A 22,082-nucleotide genomic window follows, 5' to 3' on the forward strand; every position below is an offset into this window, starting at 1 on the left:
CTAAAACTTTGTGTTTGGCCACATTTTGAAAAAAGCATGTTTGGTACAAAAACAGCTGACCCACTGTAAAACATGGAGGTGGCGATATCATTCTCTGGAGTAACTTTTCTTCACAACAAATTCGAATTTGTCAGGGTGAAGAAAATTTTTGGACAGCTCTGAAAACCATACACTTTGGACCATGCTAAAAGTGAAATCTGAAGATGAACCAGGGTTTTGTTCTTCAGTAGCACAATAAGACCAGAAATACATCCAAGTTAACAAAAGACTAGCTACATCTTAAGAAAATCAAAGTTTTGCAATAGTCTGGAACCAAATGTGCAGGGAAATCTTTTGGGTTATTTAAGGAAGGCTGTGGACAACAGATGTCCTCACACTGATTGATTTTGATAACTTTTCAGGGCAATATTGCTAGATCAAGAAGTAGGGTGATGATGGACTCCTACCAAAAACAACTAAAAGTGTAAAATAAAAATCAAGAGGCGCTTCCACTGAATGTTTGTGGGTGTAGATTTACCCAATCAAATTATTGTAGTGGTTTTTTATATATANTGTTAACAGATTTGCTTTTATCCCAGTTAAAATAAGCAGGAAATATGGAGGAAGTATCGGAATGATTTATCATGGTCTCATAATTTGTTGCAAAAACCTGGACTTTAAACAGGGACGTATGCTTACATCCCTGTGCATCATTGGTCAGTATTAAGACACTAAGATAAATTGTCATATTTTTCCATTTTCAGATCAACTTCAAATTGTTTTATTGTTAACAAAAATGCTGTGCTAAGCATCAATATGACTGCTTCAGCAAGTTTGTATGCTTTCCCAAACTTGCTAATTTAGCGTACTGTAGGCAGATAATTTATAATTTATAAAACACACAGAAATACTGACATTACATCAATATAGAGTAAGTTACTGTAGTAGAATTGCTCCAAAGACAAACAGGTCATATTTCTTCTTTTCCAAATCTACTAACAAGTAATAGATAACAGAGAGAAAAGCACAAAGACGTCCACACATTTATGCATACATGCACACAGAACATGCAGACATATATACACACTGGTTGAGTTCCTCTGTGGTGAATCTATGCAGTCTGTAGGTGAGCAGTACCGGCTCTCATCGACTCTAATGAATGAAAGGCATACGCTCCTTGCTGTCATTATCTCCTTCGGGCTCCTCCTCTTCCTCTCCTGCTTCACTGGTCTCTGTGCTGTCGTTGGCCATCTAGTGGTAAAATAGTAATGTTGAGCAGAGATAAACAAATGTGAGATGACATCAAATGGTTACACATCTGCTCTCTAATAAAGGTCTGTTTCTTAAATTAAATAAGAGGTACCGTGAAATATGACAAAATCCTATTCACCTTTCGCCTATGGCTGTGAGCTTTGCTAAACTTTTGACACAGATATCAGAAACATTAAAGCAATACACAATTTATGGAAAAACGTTCATCAAATGTCTAATTAAAACCAGAAGAATACCTTTTGGCAACAACCTTGTTTGATTATTTCAAATGCCTTTATGGTTGCGTACTCAAAATAAATAAATACAATTGTGTCATTGTTTAGTACACAAATACACACTATTTATAATATTATAAATAAGCATTTGGCAACTACGCAGTCATTTGCTAAGTTCCGGTATCTAGTATCTAGTGTTGACTCTCTTCACCCAGCTTTTTTTTACATCCTGTATGAGGTTATTGCTATTTTCGTCTTCTATTCTCTTCTCAATTCTTTTCTTACCAAAGGGGTCGGAGACTTCTCAACGTCCAGAATAAGTTTTCCAATGTTGCCTCTGTCATGAATTCTCTGCATAGCCTCTTTCACCTAAAAATAAACAAACACAAACATGTAATTAATTACATTTTAGGCTCCTCTTTACATGTAGCAAAATATCATAATTGAAGGTATACAGTTTCAAATAAATATGGTTCCAAAGTCATTAAATTTCCATTGAAAATTATGTAAATGCCAGAGAAAAGACTTGTTTTGACTATCTGACACTTATTTCCTGTAGCCGTTTTTTCTGCCCAGGCTGTTTCTAGTGCATGTTTCTATAGTAGGGCTCTGAAACTGGGCTGTTTATGTTGATTGCATCCTCTGACATTGAGCAGCTTCTCCTCCTGCAAGAGTGCTGCTGTAACTTGGTGACACAGATCTCCACCCACTGCAGCAATAGACTAAAAACTGAGAAATCAGACTAATACAACATTGATTTCCAATTTCAGTGCAGCTACGATTAAAAGCCACTGACTGACTCTCCAAACTGTGTTAAAATATTAAAATAAAATAGATTTTGAAATGAACTAAGCCTATTTGAACTGTAAGAGATAGGAAAAGAGATCAGAGGAGGATTATGATCTACCATCTAAAGTATATTAATTGATATTTATCGTGATCAAGCTCTGAAACTGAGCCAAAACCAGTATCAACTCAGAAGAAAAAATGCAATGATGCCCAGGTCTTTAATAGTTAAATTATGATATGACTCATAAAAACAGCAACTAAACAGGCAACTGCAGCAGGTACTACTGCTGCATGTCTGCTTCATGCAAAGGTAAAAACAGTCAACGATCAACAATCCTGGACAGTTGTCACTTTAATCTGAATATGGGAACATAAAGTATGCAAAATATTTTCAGCTGTATTGAATTAAATGCTTTAAAAAGCCTGAAGCTGGAATTATGCGATTCCTGTATATGTCCTCTAACTTTGCTGAATTTTATCAATGTATTTGTGTGTCCAGGTTTAAATTCTGTCTGTGTAAATGAAAATACATCTTGTGTTTTTGGTTGATATAGTCTTATAGTGATCACTTTGTTTTTCTAACACTTGTGTTTGACTCAGTAGTATAACTAATTGCAATTCCAACTAAGCCAGGTTCCCACAGGTGTGTACGTGGATATGTTGAAAACTTCCCCAGCGTGAACAGACAGCAACACTGAAAGAGCTAAAGAAATTCCAACAAACACAGATTGTGTTCCACATGTGAGAACAATCTGTGGTTTCCTCCGTAGGCTGCAAAACAGAAATTCTTTCTTCCACAAAAGCATTCAACCATCAGTGTGATCTCTCAGAAGCGTTAATGATAATCTTAACAAATTTTGCCACAAAGAAACAGTACTGCACATCACAACAAAAACAAAGTGCCCCCAGAGGAAGATGGTGGTGGCAGCATCAGGCTCTGGAGTTACATTTCTTAAGATGGAAAAAAATAGTCATGTTTTCATAAAGGTATGATGATAGTTTTGGGAGCGTTCTCGTTCACTAACCATGGCACTTTTTAAAAATCGCATCCCACAAGTGAACATGGTCTCATGCAACCATCAAAATGCAATTCTTATCAAACTACTGTCTAATTAATCTATAGGGGGGATTTTGTGTCTGGGCAGTGATGAGCTCATTATTTCGGTTGTCTATCAGATGCTCAATCAACTGCCTCTAATACTCTGCAACATTCATGAGGACATCACTTAAGCCCTCTGGTGCCTGCTTTGATTCTTGTATATAAAATTGTTTTCACCAAACCTTTTGGGTGACAACAGCACAAATAAGAAAATTGTTTCAAGAATTAACTCATACCAAGCACTGAAAATAGCATTTAAAATTTGAACTTTATAAAGACTTTAGTTGAATAAAAGTTTAACCCTGAAAATAATGGAGCGTGGGTACTAAGTGTTTTCCTATGCCTAAATGAATTGCTCAAGGTAAAAAGTTCACATGTAGGAAATTATAAAGCATAAAAAAAAGAAAATTGATGTATTTTTTTATTTTACTCTGATGAGCCCGCCAACAGTCTCTGCATCAAAAACACATCTAACTTGTCAAAGCAGCACACAGTTTAACCTCATTGCTCCTCATTAAAGTGAAAATGTGAGTAGCAGAAGGAGGACATATCTTGTTTTCTCATTATAGTTACACACCCACAACTGAATGTGTGGCTCTTTGTCTGCAGCCAATGTGCCACAAATTTTCCGTGGTTAAATGGAAAAGCAACAACCAAGCCAGGGGCAAAATTAGGTTGGAAATGTTTCCCTCCTTTTCTGCTTGGCAGCTGCTTTTCTCAGGAAAAGGAACAAACACCATAAGATTTTAGGACTTTTGTGACCAGTAACCTCCTGGGTAATTATAAACTGATTGAATTTTATTGTTTTTTTTGTTGTTGTGTTTTTTTATTAGAATAAATTTTTCTGAAGACCAGACGAGAGAATTAGAAACACTTAAGACATATTCTGAGGAAAACCCCTCTCTGATTTGACCCACTCAAATGCGTCCTGCTCAGTGTTTGAGTCAGGAAAGAAAGGTTACCATGGTCAACATGTAAACTAATGTCCAATTAATTGTTCTTCCACCCATACTAACAAGTGAGGCCTGACACAACATCCCACGCGATCCAGCCCTCTAATGAAATTCTTCATGGACAATGGTTACAGTGAATGGCCTGAGCAGTTTGCCAGTGTTTAACGACAACACTACATTATACGTTTCCCATGAGAGAAAAAAAAAAAACAACAAAAAAACATGAGGACACAGACAACTCATCAATGCCGTTTGACCAGCGATTCAAAGATCAGAGCCTCAGGTTCTTACCTCCTCCAGCGCCCACAGCGAGTCCACGACAGGCCTGATCTTCTTCTGTTCATATAGACTCAAGAGTTTGTCCATTGCTGATTTTACGAGATTACATCCTCCTTGTTTGAAGAGAAGGTTGAGGAGAGAGAATCCCGCTATGACTTTGTTCTCCTCATAAAGTTTAATTGGATTCACCTTTTCCACCTGCCACCACTAAGGAATAAAAATAGAACAGAAGAACCAGAAAATACTTATTCATACACAATATACGCTCAATATTGATTTGGACAAATATATAATGATGTTTCTTTACAATTTGGATGCGTTGTGTCTCAGACTCACAGATTTTGCAAAGCTGAAGAAGCTCTTTGTTTCACCAGTTACCATATTTGACGCACCTGTAAAAACCAGAATAAAGGGTTTCAGTATGCTGGACAGCGGTCAGCAAAAGGCAATTTTGACCCCTGTCAGCGGTGAGGCGCGGGGGACGATCAGCACCTCAGACCTTTAGGTCAGTGAAAACATGCCTTTACATGTTCAGAACAAATTAATGAATCTCCTAATGATTAAGCTGAATTCATGAGCCCTGACAGGAACTAAAGGACCTTTGTATCAGTTAACACAGACAATTAATCACATTTGAAGACTAAAGAGTACATGAAGCCAGTATTACTGCTGTACACATTAATCACTCCAAGATATGCAAGATGATTATAATGAAAAACATAAAAAAATCTGATAAAAAAAAGTCACATTAGGTTCCTCTCATTGTGAAAACGACAGGAGATTATTGGTGTAGCTCATCTTGATGGAAACAAAATTCACCAGAAAAATATCTCTAAGCGCTTTTCAGTTGACTTCGACATCAATTTAATCAAACAATATTGGTAAAGCTAGCATTTGTAGTCAGATAAATACATGCATATTTATGTATCACACTTGCTAAATACGCTCAAACATTGTCCTATTGTACCATATAGGATGTAGGTTCCCAGTGGCTTCAGGAGACTGAGGCTTTTCCCTGTGTTTTCTCCACACAGGCAGTCCAGCACAATGTCAACTCCATCTGGAGAGATCCTGTTGATCAAAGCAAAAGTGTAGTTCATTGAAAAATACAGCTACCAGCAGCAATGAAAGCACCAAGCAGTCCAAGAGGGCCCAGTCTCCATCATACTGAAGGGGTAAACATGTTTGTCTAATTGCACAACCGCTCAGAAGTTGCAAGGACTCTTTTATTTCTTTAGCTCAAAGCAGGTGAGTTCAGTTTTGAAGCAAATTTCAGGTCAAGTTGCACAACAATTGTCGTTTTTGTTTTAGCTGCCTGTTCGGATTACTACTTACCCAAACAGGCAGCTTTGATTTCTGAGTCAGGATTTGGGTCCTTACAAATGAACTTTGTCAGACCTCTGTCCTGATGTTACTCCAGTGACGTGTGGATTTTATAGCTATAAAACATGCATTTGATGTTGGGGAAGTTTTAATCAAATAATCTGTAACTCAGTTGTGTTCTTGAGATATATCGTCCTGCAGGTTTTAACCCTGCTCCAGAACGTCTGAATCAAATGAGTGAGTCCTTACTAGGCCTTTAGCTCAATGAGATGCTGAAATTCAGTCATTTTATCTAAGTGTGTTGGAGCAGGGTTACATCTAAAATCTGCAGGACAGTAGATCTCGAGGACCAGGGCTGGAGACCTCCGGTTCAACTTGGATCAAGATTAAATTTAAGGTAATCACAGAATCCATAACACATATTAGCTCAAGCTGAAATATTAGTTATTGGATTTTTCTCACTGATAAAGATTCATGCTGTTGTGTGTGTGTGTTCAGTGTCAGTTTGTGAAACCGGCAGATTTTGCTAATTGTTGCTGTGCAAACTACGACTAACAACCGGAGATGATAAGACATTTCTCCCCATTTAAAGAATTAAAGCACTGCAGCAAGATCCAAACAGTTAAATCCCACAACATTTTAAAATACAAGGCAGTCAAGTTGGAAATCTAACTTAAGAGTAAGCTCATGGCTCATGGCTTTAGGAGGAAATCTATTTGATCTTTTTCTACTTTGAAATGTGAAAAAAAGTCTAAAATAAATAAAGGAATAAAAGAAAAGCTTAAGATAAGTCTCAAATTTAGACATTTGACTACAAATTGAAAATGTAATTAATTTATATTAATCAAATTAATTAAAACGACAACCAATCCTAAGCTACAATAAGATAAATAAATAAAAAAACGTTCTTGTTTTGAGTGTGTCTTTAGAAGCCTTAACATAATGGAGCAAACTATTTGAGCATTGACAAACACTGTAATTTGCATTTCTCCTTAATTCTTGACAGGTTCATAATATAGATGCCTACATCAAAAATGCCTATGTGACAGATCCCCGATTACAGTTAGTCACAGTGCAGATTTAGTTGCAGGTTCATTTTCTTTGAATCACTTATCAGTTATCTGACTAATTGTTTCAGATCCACTGAACATACGTTGAAAAATTGATCTACAGAAACAGGTGAAAATTTGGATGTTACATTGTTTTTTTTTTAAAATTATTTTATGCTAAGATATGATTACATAACTTCTGTTTATAGCAGCAAAGATTAAATACAAAAGGGCAAAAACAACCGAGTCCATAAATACAGCCTGTGATTCATCCTGCAGAGAGACTTTATGTTCTGTCTAATCATGGATTCATAAAGTTATGATCATTTACTCTCTTGGGTTTTTCTGTCTGAAAAACTTGCAGGCTACAACCCACGTTTCTTTTCAGCACTGCCTACAGAGTAATTAGATATGCAGTATCCACAACATATTAGACTGAGTTACAAAAAGGCTGCGGCTGAAGTTATTAGCAGACATAAACCTTTTGAGACTTGTTAAAGGAGTGAAGATGAAATAAAATAAGGGATAAAAGGATCACAGTTTCTTGCTTTTTGATCTTTAGTTTGGAGCACCTGCTTAGCAGAACTGACTGGTGGTCTTGTGATTCTCGTGGTTTTTGCCTTTTGCAAAACGACCAATTTAACTGAACTTTGTACTTGATCCTGAGAAGAATGTGAAGGCCAGAGAGATGAAAAGCACACTAATCCACAACCAATGCTGATAATAAGTGTAAGTGTAAAATCACTCCTATTGAAGCTTTTGTGAATCTTTTTGTGTTCTAATGCAAAACATAAATATTCAATGTAGTACAAACCTTTCACATTATTTGAATTTTCCTTATACTTTGATTCATGATGAATAATCTAAATAGATTTTTTGATAGCCTTTAAGGTTTGTCTTAGGACATAGGTTGCTTTTTCACCCATTTCCTGTATAGCTTTTCTTTTTTTACTTCTTGAGTAGTCACTGTCTATTTTTCAAACTGTTTTGAAAGCCCATCTCTTTTCATTGGCTTCTAACCTAGCATGAGAGAGGTCATTTGTCAAGTTGTGGATTGCATTTTTTAATTTATTTTGATGTTTTTAAATGGTGTCTGTTGGCTTGTCATGGCTAGTGGTTGTACTTGAACATCACCATGTAAAAGTGAGAAATGTGGAGAATAAATTTAAGGCCTGAATTATGTACACAAGAAGAACAATAACTTGTTTAAGATATAGGGGAAAAATCTAGTAAAGACCTGACCAAGGACCAGAAAGGTACCTCATCAATTAATGAACTGCAAAATTTTGTCTTGCTAGTGCTAAAATAATGTTTCATAACTGTCAAAGAGCGTAATTGTGAAATTTATAAGTTTTACCTGCAGACTTTAAAATTTAATTAAGGGCTGCTAGCAATTCCATTGTCATAATTGTCAAGAATTAACACTGGCTCAGTCCTTGAATCAAGCCAGAATAATTAGTAGGTCAAGTATTAACAGAAACTAGTCAATCTGATTTTTTTTTTTTTTTATGTCAGAAATTCAGATCCCGAAGGTTCTAGGGGCTGCTTTATGCATTTTGATCTTCAGTTATTTCTAAGGGCCTTTAATTGGATTCAGGTCAGGTGGTTGACTGGGTCATTCTAGCACCTTTATCTTCTTCCTGTGACACAAACTGAGAGTTTTATTGACTCTTTGTTTGGGACCCTGTGTCATTCCACTTTATTATGCATAACTTACAAAAAATATATATTTTCATGTGTGGATTACTTACTTGGTTTGTTACTGAGATCTGTTGTGAATTTTGTATCAATTGGATGATTAAAAATGTATTTGTTGAAGAAAAAAAAAAAACTTGACATGTCCTGCCCTGTACCAAACCAAAAACATTACCCTGAAAATAAATGAATACTGGACCGGGATTAGGAATAAATGGTGAAAATATTGCACTAAAAATTTTGAACAACTTTGGCAGCGTGGAGAATAATGTTTAAGACCACGTTTAGAAGATTATCACAAACAGGGACTCCTTAGATGCAATATATCCAGAAATAAGGGATGACCTCAGACTCTTGCACAGCAGCTCCTCTTTGAATTGCAGTCGAGCAGACAGCATGTATTACATAGTAATATTTATCACTGCCCAGCCCTAATTGGTTCAGCTGTTCCACAAGCAGACCTCCACCCAGACCTGCACAATGCCACTGCTTTCTGAGAGCAGCCCGTAGTTGCCATGGGGACCACTGCCACTCAACCACAAATAAGGCAACCGGTAGCATCTGCATCCTCGTGCAGCCCTCTGCCCACAGCAAAGTCCACGTTATCGCATCAGCTACCTGAGCCGCCGTAGTTTCAAACTGACGCAACACATTTAACATAAAATCCTGCATTCTTACTTTTTCACTTCTTGTATGTAGTCGGCGTTTCTGTCAAAAAGGTGTGTCACAGAGTCTTTGATGGATGTGTGCTTGAAGCAGGAGGCGATCCCAAACACGGTTACATTAGGTACAGTGGAGCACAATTGAGCCACTGCTTGTCCCTGAAAATGATAACAGCAACAAGCATTCATCAAAGTCTGGAAATAGATAAAAGCATAGAATTGATCAAAGTCTGGAAACAGATAAAAGCATAGAATTTATCACACAAAGTAATGGTCTGTTTGCAAAAACATTTAGTAGGGTGATTTTTAGAACGGCTGCATCCGTCTCTTTTCAACAAACACAGCTTATCCGTTCAGTGAGTAGGTGTTTCAGTTTCCAAAGCACCAATGCTGTTTAATGAAGTGCCATTTTACTTTTTCATGGCTTTTGTACTTACCACTGCACCCCCAGCTGAGTGGACCAGCACCGACATTCCTTCCTGCAGACTGGCAACTTCAAAGAGCATCATATACGCAGCCACAAAGTTCAGGGAGAACGCTGCTGCCTCGGTAAACGTCATATCGTCTGGCATCTTGTAAACAAAATCCACTGGTGTGCAAACCACCTCGGCCCAGGCATTGTAGTTCATAAACGCCATAACTCTGTCACCTATCTGAGAGAAACATGCGCATACGTCAAGCAAGCATTTGTACAACTTCTTCCGGTTAAACTTTTGTTTCAGAGTCATATGTAGATTTATCGACGTAGCATATATTCAGGAGCTGCTGCACAAACCCCACCTCAAATCCCTGTGTGTTTTCAGCCACAGACTCCACTATTCCACAGCACTCAAATCCAGGAACAAGGGGAGTTTTTGGAGGATTATCAATATTCCCCTGACGTACCATCAAATCCAGGAAATTCAAGCCACTGCAACACAAAATAATGAAGATTTTGTTGTTTGTTGATGTGATATGCTCCGGATTTAATGCTTAAATGAAGAACACTTGCCTTTGGAGGGTCTCAGTCCACAAGTAGGAGTTAAATGACATATTTAAAATGAGCTACTAAAAGATTTAAGGCTTACCCACAGCTACTTTTTTTATTATTATCAGCAGTGAGTCATAGGCTTATCCTCTGAGAACACAAGGCCAGATTCCTCACATATGCTGCACTGAACAAAAATGAAATGCACTTTCATTTGTCTGTCTGCCAGCACTGGCAGGGGCTTAGCTGCAGTGGGAAATAAGAAAAGCTCTGCAAGAAATACAAGCACAGCTCTACAAGAGTGGAGAAGAAAAATGTGGCATTTTAGTTTGAAATGACTGAATCAGGTTGGAAACGTTGGGTGAGTTTTGCTTATGATGAACAGGCTTCAGCCAGAAAAGCTCTTGCTAAAGAAAAAAAAAAAAAGAAGACCTGTAGATTCAAGGCTGCGAATTTCTGTATAATCAGATGCTGCTCGGCTTTCAGAGTTAGATTTTTAAAAAATAAATAAATAAAAAATCATGCAAAAGCACAAAACCGTCTATAAATTAAGATCAGAATATGTTAGCTGTTATTCTAATAATCACCATGCTTTGACGCGGATCTTCACTTCACCATCCTGGGGCTCGGGCATTGCCTTCTTGGTAACCCGGAGTTTGTTCAGACCTCCGAAACCTGCCAGGACCACCGCTCGCATTTCTTTGGCGTTGGAAGGAGATTCCACGTTCACCGCCTCTTTACCTGCATGTCTGTCTATCATATACTCGGTTTCTTCTGTCATATCTACTCCTTCTTTAGCCATGTCGGAGTCCAGCTGCTCTCCCTCTCCGTTGATTCTCCACAGTGATGTGGAGAGAAGCAGACAGGGGCTGTTTTCCTGAGCTCAGTCAGGGCTGGAGGCTGAATTATACGTGCAAACATACATTAAAAAATAATGAAACGAATCTTCTGGGTTTTTATTATTTGTTTGTTTGTTTGTTTTCAACAAAAGACACGAAAGTTTACTATTTTGGCAACGAAGAAAATATTTAATCACGTATTAATCATTAATCCTCCGCCGTTAAAGTAAATGGTGCGCCATCTACTGGTGGACAGAGCAAAGCTACAGATTAAGAACGAACTTTTTTCTCCATTTCCAAAGCAATACTGTGACGACAACTGACAAACTGTAACACATAAATTGCATAATATATGCAGAAATAACTTATGTAAACGTGTTGATTAAAGTAAGCCAGGAAATAAACGAATAAACTACAATTAAAAACGTGCAACTATTTATGGAATGACCATAAAACACCAACAAACAATTTTAGCAAGTTTTGTAGAGTTCTTATTTGCATGTATTTGTCATTTTACATTTTCTCGTAATATTTTGACCTTTTTATTTCTCTTTCAAATAGCTTTTCAGCATTTCTTCAATTCCTCATAGCCAATGATTTAACCTGCAGACTGAGTTCAATTCAGGCCATTTACCTTGACCTGACCAACTTGCGTTGAAAGACAAGGTTGACCAAATAAGTTCAAAATGCAATATGAGACTTCAGTAGTGCAATATGTTTTGTACATGAAACGTATTAGTCAAATTGTTTATATTTATATTCTATAAAGAATATTTTAAAAAATTAGCTGAATGTAAGAAGAAAAGTCTCCAAAATGTGTGTTAAAACTCACACATTTGTGACTCAAACTTTAGTGTCTCTTATCACTAATAATACTTGTATCTGCTGATTTCCACCAGGCATCTTCTGAGATAACTTACTTCAGTCGTTCAGCTTTTTGTTCCAATGCTGTTAGAAAAAGTGGAAAATATAGTAACACCAATAATAATATTCATATGTACTAGTTGATCTATATGTTTTGTTCTGTTTTTAAAAATCACTCATGTAAAGCTGCTGCTTTTTATTACACAATCCATTTAAAACATAAGCCCAAGATTTGTGGACAACCCACTGATAAACAAAATTTTAAAATAGATCAACTTTTAAGTGAACTGTACATACATTGTGATCACATTGCTGGAAAGGTAGTTTAAAGAAAGCATGTGTGGATGATTTCAGGTACTCGTAACGACTAACACTAGCTTCACAAACAACCCTGAGAGACCCCCCCTAACAGGGAAGAAGAGTGACTTGATCATGACCATACATTTGGTCATGTTGTGCGTATAACAGCTGTTACTGGTTTTACATCTTAAGATTTCATTCTTTACAAAAAAAAATTACTCTTACCTTACTATACATGTATTTCACATTTTTACTGTGAAAATGTAACTACATCTCTGTTGCTGATGCCTTAACTGTGTTTTTTTGTTGTTGTTGAAATGCATTTGCTAAACGATATACCACATTTGATGAGTCTGCACATTCTTATTAGATGAAAAAGCAAAATGGGTTTGTGGTTCAGAAGTGAATTGTTCTGTCTTTTTGTTACTTTGGGATATTAGTGAAGATTCGCAGGCCATGCATGCTTTGGATCTCCTCCTTCAGGGCCTGTGGGGGACAGAAGATTTCAGGTAGTGAATGAAATTCTGATCGAAACAAAAGGAAATGTGGTTTAGGCTCAATACTTTGTCAAAATATAGGAATAATTCTAGAGAGTTGACAGACATAATTGTCAAGAAGATAGTTTGACATAGATTCAAATTGACAGATGTACATTTTTATATGTTATATTCATCTAACTTAAAACAAGCATAACACTGTGAAGCATCTTTTTGTGCACTATTTAATTAGAGATAATTAAATGGTGGCCAAACAGTTTAATTCCGTTTCCACAGTGCCCAAACTTTTTCTGCGCAGTTGTGGATTTATCATTATGATGATGCTGCCAGAACTGATGTGCCAGGCTGGTAGCTTACTTGATTGACCAGCTGGTGTTGTTGAAGAGTTCTTTTTCCTTTGAACTCGCTGGATTCTATATGGATCTCATACATGGCCCCACAGCCACCTGAACACACAGAGACCAATGACACAAACAACAATGTCATCTGCAAAGCTGGGGCTCTTCTTGTTTCACACAACTCATTATCTTTTAGGATAAGGAGAATAAGGAAAAGGATCATTTTTAATTCTTCAGGCATCTTAGAAAATACATGGATTGTAATCAATGATTACTGCAGCAATGGATTGAAGGATGTGTGGGTGGATGTATTTTTGAGTGTTGATCCTCTATACACAACACGTCAGACAGTATTGTGTTTGGAGCAATTTCTTCCATCTAAATGGGCATCGATGTATCAATAGATCTATGAAAGAGCCACTGAATAACTTAACAGATGGATGAATGACTGGCCCCATCTGTTTGATGAATGACAGTACACAGATGGAGACATGTCCATTTTATGTAAAAACCAACATTAAAACGATTTGTTTCATTTCAAAAATTCGACATGTTCGGGGCCAATCGTGGTCTTCAAAAACACATTTTAAAAAATATTTGGTAACACTTTATTTGAAGGGGGGCGAATAAGACTGACATGACACTGTCATAAACATGATATGACACTGTCATAAACATGACATGACACTGTCATAAACATGACATGACACTGTCATAAACATGACATGACACCTGTCATGAACATGACATGACACCTGTCATGAACATGACATGACACTGTCATAAACATGACATGACACCTGTCATGAACATGAKATGACACTGTCATAAACATGACATGACACTGTCATAAACATGAWATGACACTGTCATAAACATGACATGACACCTGTCATAAACATGACATGACACCTGTCATGAACATGACATGACACTGTCATAAACATGACATAACACCTGTCATGAACATCAATAAGCCTTCATGAATATTTATGACTGTTGTCATAAAGCGTCATTCGGTAAATTATGACACTTTTGATACAAAGTTGACATTATTCAAAATGTCTTTATGACAACTTGACATTAACCAAAACATCATTACTGTTTAAACTTTACCTTTAATAACATAAAGTTATCTAATTTTTAAAGTGCAATCAGTAATACTTTTATAACAAATTTATAACAATAATGATTTCTTGGTTAATGTCAAGTTGTCATAACAAAGACATTTTGAATAATGTCAACTTTGTACTAAAAGTGTCATAATTTACCGAATGACGCTTTATGACAACAGTCATAAATATTCATGAAGGCTTCATGTTCATGACAGATGTTATGTCATGTTTATGACAGTGTCACGTCAGTCTTATTCGCCCCCTTCAAATAAAGTGTTAACAAATATTTTCCCATGCTTAATTACTTCTGACAAACCCTTATAGTTCAAATTTCCTCACTTTTACAAGTCTATCATCCTTACATGTCTATATTAGGTACGTAGACCATTAGACAGTTTTGGATAATGCCCGAAGAAAACACAAAAAGACATCACCTGGAATAATAGGTGATGTTTTTTGTAGGGTGAAAACTGTCACCCTACAAAACACATAAGAAGTCCGGTCTAATAATCACTCTTTGTACAGTTTGTCTACCTGATATATCCGTCACTTTGAGCTTGGAGGCCAGAGGAAATTTCTCCTTCAGTACGCTTGCGATGCGCTCCTCTCCGTCTGTCTGCGAGGAAAAGCCTCTCTGGAGCTGACCGACAGCAGCTACCTGAGGGGGGAGGCACAGAGCAGGAGTTACCGCAGGAAGTTACGGTAGGACTGAAATGTGACCGAAATCCAGATCTGATGTACCGGAGTCGTGCGAAAAGCGCTGAATATAGTACTGCTGCAGAGACGAGTACAGGCCAACATTGTGGACAAAGGAGCGTCACTTTTGAGACGTTTAGACAACCTCACAGCAGTCAATAAGTCATGTCCCCCAAAACAATTTTCGTCCCCGGAAAATGACGGGGTTTGTTCTTGTTCTTTACTGTCTTGTACTAAACTTCAACGCGAGAGCTGCACTACTGCCACCCAGTGGATTCATCAGAGTGCTTATATTGCACATAGCGACCTACTGCGGTGATCGTTTTTATCCTGTATTAAAAATTCTTAAACTAAATTTTTTATTCACAAATTCCCTGCATATTTTACAGTGTATGCTTGCTGATCAATTTCACACTGTCAAAATAGGAGCTTTTGTATTAAAATAACTTTGACTATTGATAACAGAATAACAGAAAAAGGTGAAATTTACACCACTTGGACATAAAATAATTAACACTGGGCAGGCCGTGTGATTATTTCTGCATTGTGATACCTGCAAGAGATATATTAGGCATCATGATTTATTATAGGGCAAAATTGGGAAGCATAAGGATTTTAGAGAGTAAAACAAGAGTCAAATTATAAGAGCTAGACAACTGGGCCAGAGTGTTTCCCATACAAAACATCCTTGCAATTTGTCAAAGGGACGAGCAACTGCTCTCTTAACTTTATCATGTCTATTTTCTAATTTTTCTTGTTCCTACCACTGATTTTATTCAACCCCTTCGGCTCAACATTATTTCATCATTCACCCAAAACTTTGCTAGCTTTTCTTTAATAGAGTAATATTTTCTCAGTAAAGTATATTAAATCTCCATAACGAAGTCATAAAGCAATTTGTGAACATTTGTTTTTATAATTCAAAATCATCTTCCAAGAATAAAAAAAAAAACATTTGCACTTAACAAAAAATAATCTAACAATTTTTTTTTTATCTCACATCTGATACCTTAAAAATGTTTAAAAATGTTTCAATAATAAATGTACATAATGAACTTGTCCCGATAAATGATTACTCCTCCTCCATTAACTAATCAGTGATTGCTTTCAGCTGTTTTCCCCAGGTGATTTAGTTGTGCTGAATGGAAATGCCTTTGAGAAGGAGAGTGATATGTCTTTTTCTCTTTGCTGTGTGGGTCCAGCTGAATGTTCTTCTTTGTGTCTTGCTACAGGCCATGACAACAATGGGGTTTGCAGTTCTTTCTGTGGTTTTGCTGCTGATTATATCCTTAGTTTTTAGAGTCTCAGATGCCATTAGACCTCTAAAAGAAGGTCCAATGATTGATGCTGAAGGAAGGGAATATAAAACTGTTAGCCTGGAAGACTCCAGCAGACCAACCCATGATGGCAAAACTACTGTCCAAGTGGAGTGCACTGAGGTTTCCATGATCATTTTCATCCAGGCTGACTTCTACAACAATGGACGTCTGGTGTCCCCACAAGAGCTATTTTTGGGAGATGCCAAGTACTGGAAAAACAAACCGTGCCAAGCTGTTGATGCTGGTGATGGAGAATATGTTATAGAAGCTGACCTACAGGACTGTGGCTCCAAATTAATGGTAAGCTGCTCACACTTTTGGGATCATGATGGGCTATCTGAAGTGAAATGTTAACTTTGGCCACTTTCTTCCCTCATTTCTAGGTAATTGGCAACAATTTGATCTACTCAAACAACTTGATACACTCTCCAGTCGTTGGCTCCCTTGGCATCACAAGGGCTACTGGAGCTGTCGTTCCAGTTTCTTGCCATTATAAAAGGTACCCTGTACTTTTCGGTCTTTCTGAAAAGGAAGACTTTTGAATCTACTTGTTTTGCAGGGTTCACACTGTGAGCAGCACTGTCCAGCAGCACCCCCCATCTGTTTCAATTTCTTCAGAGTTTCCTATGGGAAGCGCTCCTTTTTCTCTGAGGCTGAAAACTGGTATGCATTTTATTTCTCTTTTTCTTTCTTTAATGGCTTTCTCCTGACTGGGACAGGAATGATTTTGTGTTTGCATACAGATGACTGGTCAGCTGAGAAGTATTCCAACACCGTTTACCTTGGTGACCCACTGCACCTTGAGGTCTCGTACTCTGGTCTGGATCAAAGGAAACTTTTCATTGACCTCTGTGTTGCCACTCTGACGGCCGACTCTACATCAGTACCTAGATATTGCTTCATTGAAAACCATGGGTAACAAAGTTCATAAAGCTGTATTGGGGCTTGTCTTGGATAATATTGACTCAAGTTGGAAATGCTTGTTTGTTCTTCAGCTGCTTTGTTGATGCCAGAGACGGAGGTCTAAATTCAGTCTTCAAACCCAGATCGACAACCAGTTCACTTCAGTTCCAGTTTGATGCCTTCTTGTTTCAAGATGACTTGAGGAACACTGTAAAGCATTTTATATCATGTTTTGTTTTTTTTTGGACAATGCTAACTGTAAAATAGGAAATTTTATGGGCTCTTTCTACTGCATAGATATATGTAACTTGTGAGGTTAAAGCTACACGCCAGCTGTGGAGGAGCAGCCCCACAAACAAGGTCTGCAATTACATTAATTCAAGGTGAGTTTCTCTTTGAGAATTAAGAGGCTTCCACCACCCCAAACTACTGTAAGTGTAAAACTTTAATACAATTCTGACTTGTATTGGCCTTCAAGTTTTCCCCAACTTCAAACATGCCCTCAATAATTAAGCATCTATACAGACATTAAATCAGGAATGTCCTGGCAGTGAAATGTGCATTACACTTGGACTAAAGCAAATTATTTGCCCACCTATTTAAAAATCAGTAGCTTGCACCTTATATGGGGTAATGTAAATATTAACTCCTGAGTATTGCAGGACTGGCAAAACTACTTTCTGGTCAAACATAAATGCATAAACTGCTCATGTATGCATTTCAGCTGGAAGAATGTGGATGGACTTGATGGTGTTTGTCAGTGTTGCAAAGGTGTTTGCAGTAAACTGACATCTAAAGGCAAGTCGTATTTGGAGCTAATTTATAAACTGCAACTGATGATCCAATACTTCATTGCTCTTCATATTTTTGTCTTTCAGATGATATTTGTGATACTTTGACTCTGGGCCCCTTCATAGTTATTCCCAGGAAATGAGCAAGAAGGACTCTAATCACATTTACCCTGACACAAAACTGAAGGAAACATTGAGTGGTATAATTTTACCAGGAGACCTGCTGCATGCTGATCTGAGCCTTTACCCTCAATAAATCTTATGTTTAAACATGTTCTGTTTGTCTTCTTGCACTTGGAGGGAATATTGAATCTATTTACTAAACCAAAGCTGCAGCAGTAACTTTTCAAATCCTAGTGGTAGAAATGAGAGGGGGTGGAGGGGAAGTGCTTCATCTCATGTGCTACCACACTGTGGCATGACCAAAGTCCCTGATCAAAGTTGGATTCCTTCTGGAGAAATGTTTTTTAATGCAAAGATGAACATGCATGAGGAATAGGGCAAGCAACAGAAAATTACATTGTTCATCATTATGATTTATAAACATCTTGCAGATTACTTGCCAATAAGTCTTCAGAAGGAACAACTCTGGGGAAAAATGGGATTTACAGCCAAAGACTTGTAACGGTTAACCACAGTGAATCTGAAACATTTTGCTATTCTGATTGATCTGCACCTGGTATTTTCCTTTTTTGGGGTGGGACTCTAAACGGGTTTGTAATATTTATAAAGAGTTTCATAGTTTCCTTTAGTGAGAGAACTGTGAACTACCTAGTCTCAATTTCTACTTTGCAACAAAAGAACCCGATTAAATTTTTCCAGCAGAAATCTTGCCATGTTAAACTTGATGTGGAGTATTCATCCAGATTTGTAGCCAAACTTCCTGTAAAATCCTTTTTTCTCTCTCACTGCTGTCTGTTTATAATCTTAGTTCTCAATCATGAGAAATTTCTGTAAAGTTTGCCAATGACTTTCCAGTTAACGTTGAAGCCTAATCTTGATAACGGTTAAAGCATGGTGTGGATCGAGTTGTCTAGTTCTAGTTTGGAATATGGGTCCTCTATATAAAGTGCAAAATCATCTACATCTTTCACCGTATCTACATGGGACCAATATAAAGGGAACATAACCTACTGTTGCTAAACTAGTCTCTGCTTCAATGAGTTCTTAGGAAATGTATTTAAAACAATGCTATAAATTGGAGCTGGACCATCAAATTTTACAGAACAAGGCACATTTATGTGTATAGTGCAATTCAAAGTGCTATTACATAACAAACCAGAGACGGATTTTACTTCTGTGGCAAAGAAAACAGCTGGGCATACAGTCTATCCATATTACCGTCTGCTTGCTCAGACTGGAGAAAAAGGCAGTCAAAATTTCACTTATAGAAGTGAAAATAATTGATACTCTAAATTTTACATTTGGAAAATAACCCTATAAATAAAATCTGATTTTTAATTACCAGATAGAGATTCATTAGTAGGGTTGTTGTGAATGCGAACCTTATCTCTGTCTGCAGCTTGTGGCACTGTCAGTCATGGAGGCAGAGGAGCAATCAGGACTTATTGACAGAGCAACCTTACCTCTTTTCATACATGTGTGGGGGCTATTTGTGCTCAAGAATTATGGGCAGACCACAAAGCTGGGTATCCCTCCTTGTCCAAAGTGCTGCCGTCAGAAACCTTAAAAGCCACTGAGCTGCAATAGAAGCTGATCAGAGCACAGAGATGGGCAAAGTCTCTCTGACCACATACACTTTGGTGGTCTTCCTCCTCGCCACCAGCTGTTATGCTGAGTTGGGAGAAGTTATTTCATGCTCTAAACACCAGACAGCTTTTGACGGAGCTTGCTATGAGTTTGTGGGTCTGCAGTTTTCCTTTTTGAGAGCTGAAGGGTGGTGTGAGCGAGGTGGTGGACACCTGGTCTTCATCTTGAATGATGAAACACAGCAGTTCCTCCAAACGCACCTAGAGCCGGATAAGGATTGGTGGCTGGGGCTGGCACCTGCATCCCCAAACCTCACACTGGATGTCTCGCCCACTGAAGGTAGGAGGATGAGTGAGCTTTAAAGTTTAAAAAGTTTATTAACATGGCAGTTAGTAAATATTTTCCTACTTGGCTAAACATTTCTATTAAAAATGCCTTTTCATCAGATTGCGGTGTGCTTCATATTAAAGCAACAAATCTAACACTTCACTGATGATGTAAGTGGATTTTATACTTTAGATCTGAACACAATGACTTCAGCTGTAATCTCAGCAGGCATCATTAGCGTTGTTAGGAGTGTTTATTCACTTACAAATATGGAGTGACAAGCACATTTGGATAGGGTAAGGAAGAGGTAAACAGAGGGATAATTCTCATTTTATTGAACTTCTTTTGACAAAATTGACAATTGGATTTACAGAGTGCTCTTTCATTTCTCTTTTTGTTTTGTTGTTTTTTTCCCCCAGGTTCTCTTGCATGGTTGGATGGTTCAGATGTCAGCTACAGTAACTGGGTAAACTTACCAGAAGCCCGGGCGACATGTGGATACATCCTGAGAGACACAGGATTCCAGTGGACGGCCACAGAAAATTGTACGCAGGAACTGAACTTCATCTGCCAATTTGGTATGTTGCTTTTACACCTGCATTGTTTTGATTTTGAGTTTTGAAATCCTAATTTTCTCCATCCTTTCTTACCTTTTTGCATTGATTAGACAGAAAACAACTTCAAATTTCCTTTTTCTTTAAAAATGTAATTTAGAAGTGCAACAGCATGACTTTGTTTTGTTTTTGTTTTTTTGTTGGAAAAACTAAATAAATAAATAAAAAAAGTGTTGGAAGACTTTGGAGAAAGTTTCTTTTTCCATCTACTTTCTGAAATGCACCAGCACAACTGGTAGCAAAGCAGACCCACAACATGATGCTACCACCACCATGTTCAATTGATTGAATCTTTTTAGGTTCAACAGCATTACCTCAAACATTAATCGCTTCATTGTGGTCATGTTACTCATGAAGACGCTTTTAAATTTCAGTCCATCTCGTTTCTGAGCCCATGGGTAGCAGTGGCTCTGGAGGTAGGCAGGTTGCTGGTCCAATCCTCACTCAGTCCTTCTCAGTAGCTTTGCTGTTGTGTTCGCTTAATGCTGATACCGATGGTAAGGCAGGATCACTTGTGTCAGTTTTTTCCCAGGACATCTGCGACTACGATGTAACTTACCGGCGTCGGTGTGTGAATGTGTGTAGGACTGATTGTAGAACAAAGCACTTTGGAGTCCTCAGAATTGATCGATTGCTTTTCAAATACAAGGCATTAAGATTTGAGCTTCTTGGTTGGGAATGTCTGAGTGCATGATGATTTAACACCACCTTGATGGTCTTGCAGTTTTCAGTTCCTGACAGGCTGCAGCCTTGGTAGTTCCAAGATGATATATGCTAAATTGTATCTTTTTTTTTTCTTTGCAGATTTTGGAAGAACAGTTGCATGTCAAGGCCAAAATGCGACACTGCAATGTGGTTCGGGACAGGTTCTAGAGATCGAGGATGCCTTCTACGGGCGAAAAACTGTTCACTATTGCCGATCCCACTTCACAGATTTGCCCGCATTCTCCCAGGAGGAATGTAGCTGGATTAATGTCCTGGAATCAGTAAAAGGTACAAGAGTTCAAATGTTTAATTTTTTTTTCTTAAATAGATATAGAAATTCACAAGGATATTACAAAAATACAAAAATTTATGAAGTGGAGTAGACGACAGTTTATTTTAAAAAAATTTGTGTGTTAGCAGCTCTGAATTATCAACAGCAGTTATTTTAAAGAAAAATTGCATTTTGTATTTGAATTGTATATCCTTCGCAAACATTATAAAAAATTACTTAACTGGCAAAAAAAAAAAAAAACCCTGAAGAATAAAAAAAATAATAAAAAAATATTAAACAGTAAATATTAAAAAAATTATCTTTTTATGGATTCAGATAAAATATCTCTAGATACATCAAAGCCCTGCTGGAGGAGCTAAATAGATGGTCTGTAATGTGTTTCTGCTTGGACGTTCAAATTATTGATTTTCCTGGTAACATTTATACAGACACACACATTTATTTTATATATATATAGATATATAGATATAGATATAGATATAGATCTATA

General features: G+C 37.4%; 4 protein-coding genes across 4 annotated transcripts in view; 2 read left to right on the forward strand and 2 right to left on the reverse strand.

Annotated features, from left to right (window-relative positions):
- Positions 1-744: 744 nt before the first annotated feature.
- On the reverse strand, positions 745-12,068 carry vat1l (vesicle amine transport 1-like). The gene is made up of 9 exons (XM_008405316.2): positions 10,870-12,068; positions 10,096-10,225; positions 9,753-9,968; positions 9,332-9,474; positions 5,554-5,657; positions 4,923-4,978; positions 4,599-4,793; positions 1,752-1,835; positions 745-1,230 (listed from the first exon to the last, which is right to left on the reverse strand). Exons 1-9 carry the CDS (start codon positions 11,082-11,084, stop codon positions 1,132-1,134), a joined length of 1,242 nt encoding a protein of 413 aa, XP_008403538.1. The 5' UTR covers positions 11,085-12,068; the 3' UTR covers positions 745-1,131.
- Positions 12,069-12,166: 98 nt separating this feature from the next.
- On the reverse strand, positions 12,167-15,154 carry bola3 (bolA family member 3). The gene is made up of 4 exons (XM_008405315.2): positions 14,977-15,154; positions 14,770-14,893; positions 13,140-13,228; positions 12,167-12,771 (listed from the first exon to the last, which is right to left on the reverse strand). The coding sequence occupies exons 1-4, from the start codon at positions 15,034-15,036 to the stop codon at positions 12,709-12,711; spliced, it is 336 nt and encodes a 111-aa protein (XP_008403537.1). The 5' UTR covers positions 15,037-15,154; the 3' UTR covers positions 12,167-12,708.
- Positions 15,155-16,058: 904 nt separating this feature from the next.
- LOC103462484 (zona pellucida sperm-binding protein 3-like) lies at positions 16,059-18,218 on the forward strand. Its single transcript, XM_008405317.2, has 8 exons — positions 16,059-16,550; positions 16,634-16,749; positions 16,810-16,913; positions 16,994-17,165; positions 17,246-17,363; positions 17,451-17,536; positions 17,878-17,951; positions 18,032-18,218. Exons 1-8 carry the CDS (start codon positions 16,074-16,076, stop codon positions 18,085-18,087), a joined length of 1,203 nt encoding a protein of 400 aa, XP_008403539.1. The 5' UTR covers positions 16,059-16,073; the 3' UTR covers positions 18,088-18,218.
- Positions 18,219-19,674: 1,456 nt separating this feature from the next.
- LOC103462581 (polycystic kidney disease protein 1-like 2) overlaps positions 19,675-22,082 on the forward strand; it is a 19,458-nt gene continuing 17,050 nt past the window's right edge. The window contains exons 1-3 of the mRNA XM_008405465.1: positions 19,675-19,993; positions 20,401-20,559; positions 21,400-21,588. Of these exons, the coding sequence (XP_008403687.1) occupies positions 19,675-19,993; positions 20,401-20,559; positions 21,400-21,588 (667 nt within the window). The remainder of the gene's footprint in view (positions 19,994-20,400; positions 20,560-21,399; positions 21,589-22,082) is intronic.

This window comes from Poecilia reticulata, linkage group LG3, assembly GCF_000633615.1.
Source record: "Poecilia reticulata strain Guanapo linkage group LG3, Guppy_female_1.0+MT, whole genome shotgun sequence".
NCBI lineage: Eukaryota > Metazoa > Chordata > Actinopteri > Cyprinodontiformes > Poeciliidae > Poecilia > Poecilia reticulata.

Bases quoted from the DNA above. Each gene is read 5' to 3' on its own strand.
- vat1l (XM_008405316.2), bottom strand. From the start codon at position 11,084: ATGGCTAAAGAAGGAGTAGATATGACAGAAGAAACCGAGTATATGATA. The intron at 10,226-10,869 runs GTGATTATTAGA...TTTGTGTTGCAG, and splicing joins AAGATCCGCGTCAAAGCATG to TGGCTTGAATTTCCTGGATT. The intron at 9,475-9,752 runs GTAAGTACAAAA...TATCATTTTCAG, and splicing joins ACTCAGCTGGGGGTGCAGTG to GGACAAGCAGTGGCTCAATT.
- bola3 (XM_008405315.2), bottom strand. From the start codon at position 15,036: ATGTTGGCCTGTACTCGTCTCTGCAGCAGTACTATATTCAGCGCTTTT. The intron at 14,894-14,976 runs GTACATCAGATC...CTCCCCCCTCAG, and splicing joins GCGCTTTTCGCACGACTCCG to GTAGCTGCTGTCGGTCAGCT. The intron at 12,772-13,139 runs GTAAGCTACCAG...TGTCCCCCACAG, and splicing joins AACACCAGCTGGTCAATCAA to GCCCTGAAGGAGGAGATCCA.
- LOC103462484 (XM_008405317.2), top strand. From the start codon at position 16,074: ATGGAAATGCCTTTGAGAAGGAGAGTGATATGTCTTTTTCTCTTTGCT. The intron at 17,364-17,450 runs GTAAAGCATTTT...TCTACTGCATAG, and splicing joins AAGATGACTTGAGGAACACT to ATATATGTAACTTGTGAGGT. The intron at 17,537-17,877 runs GTGAGTTTCTCT...TATGCATTTCAG, and splicing joins TGCAATTACATTAATTCAAG to CTGGAAGAATGTGGATGGAC.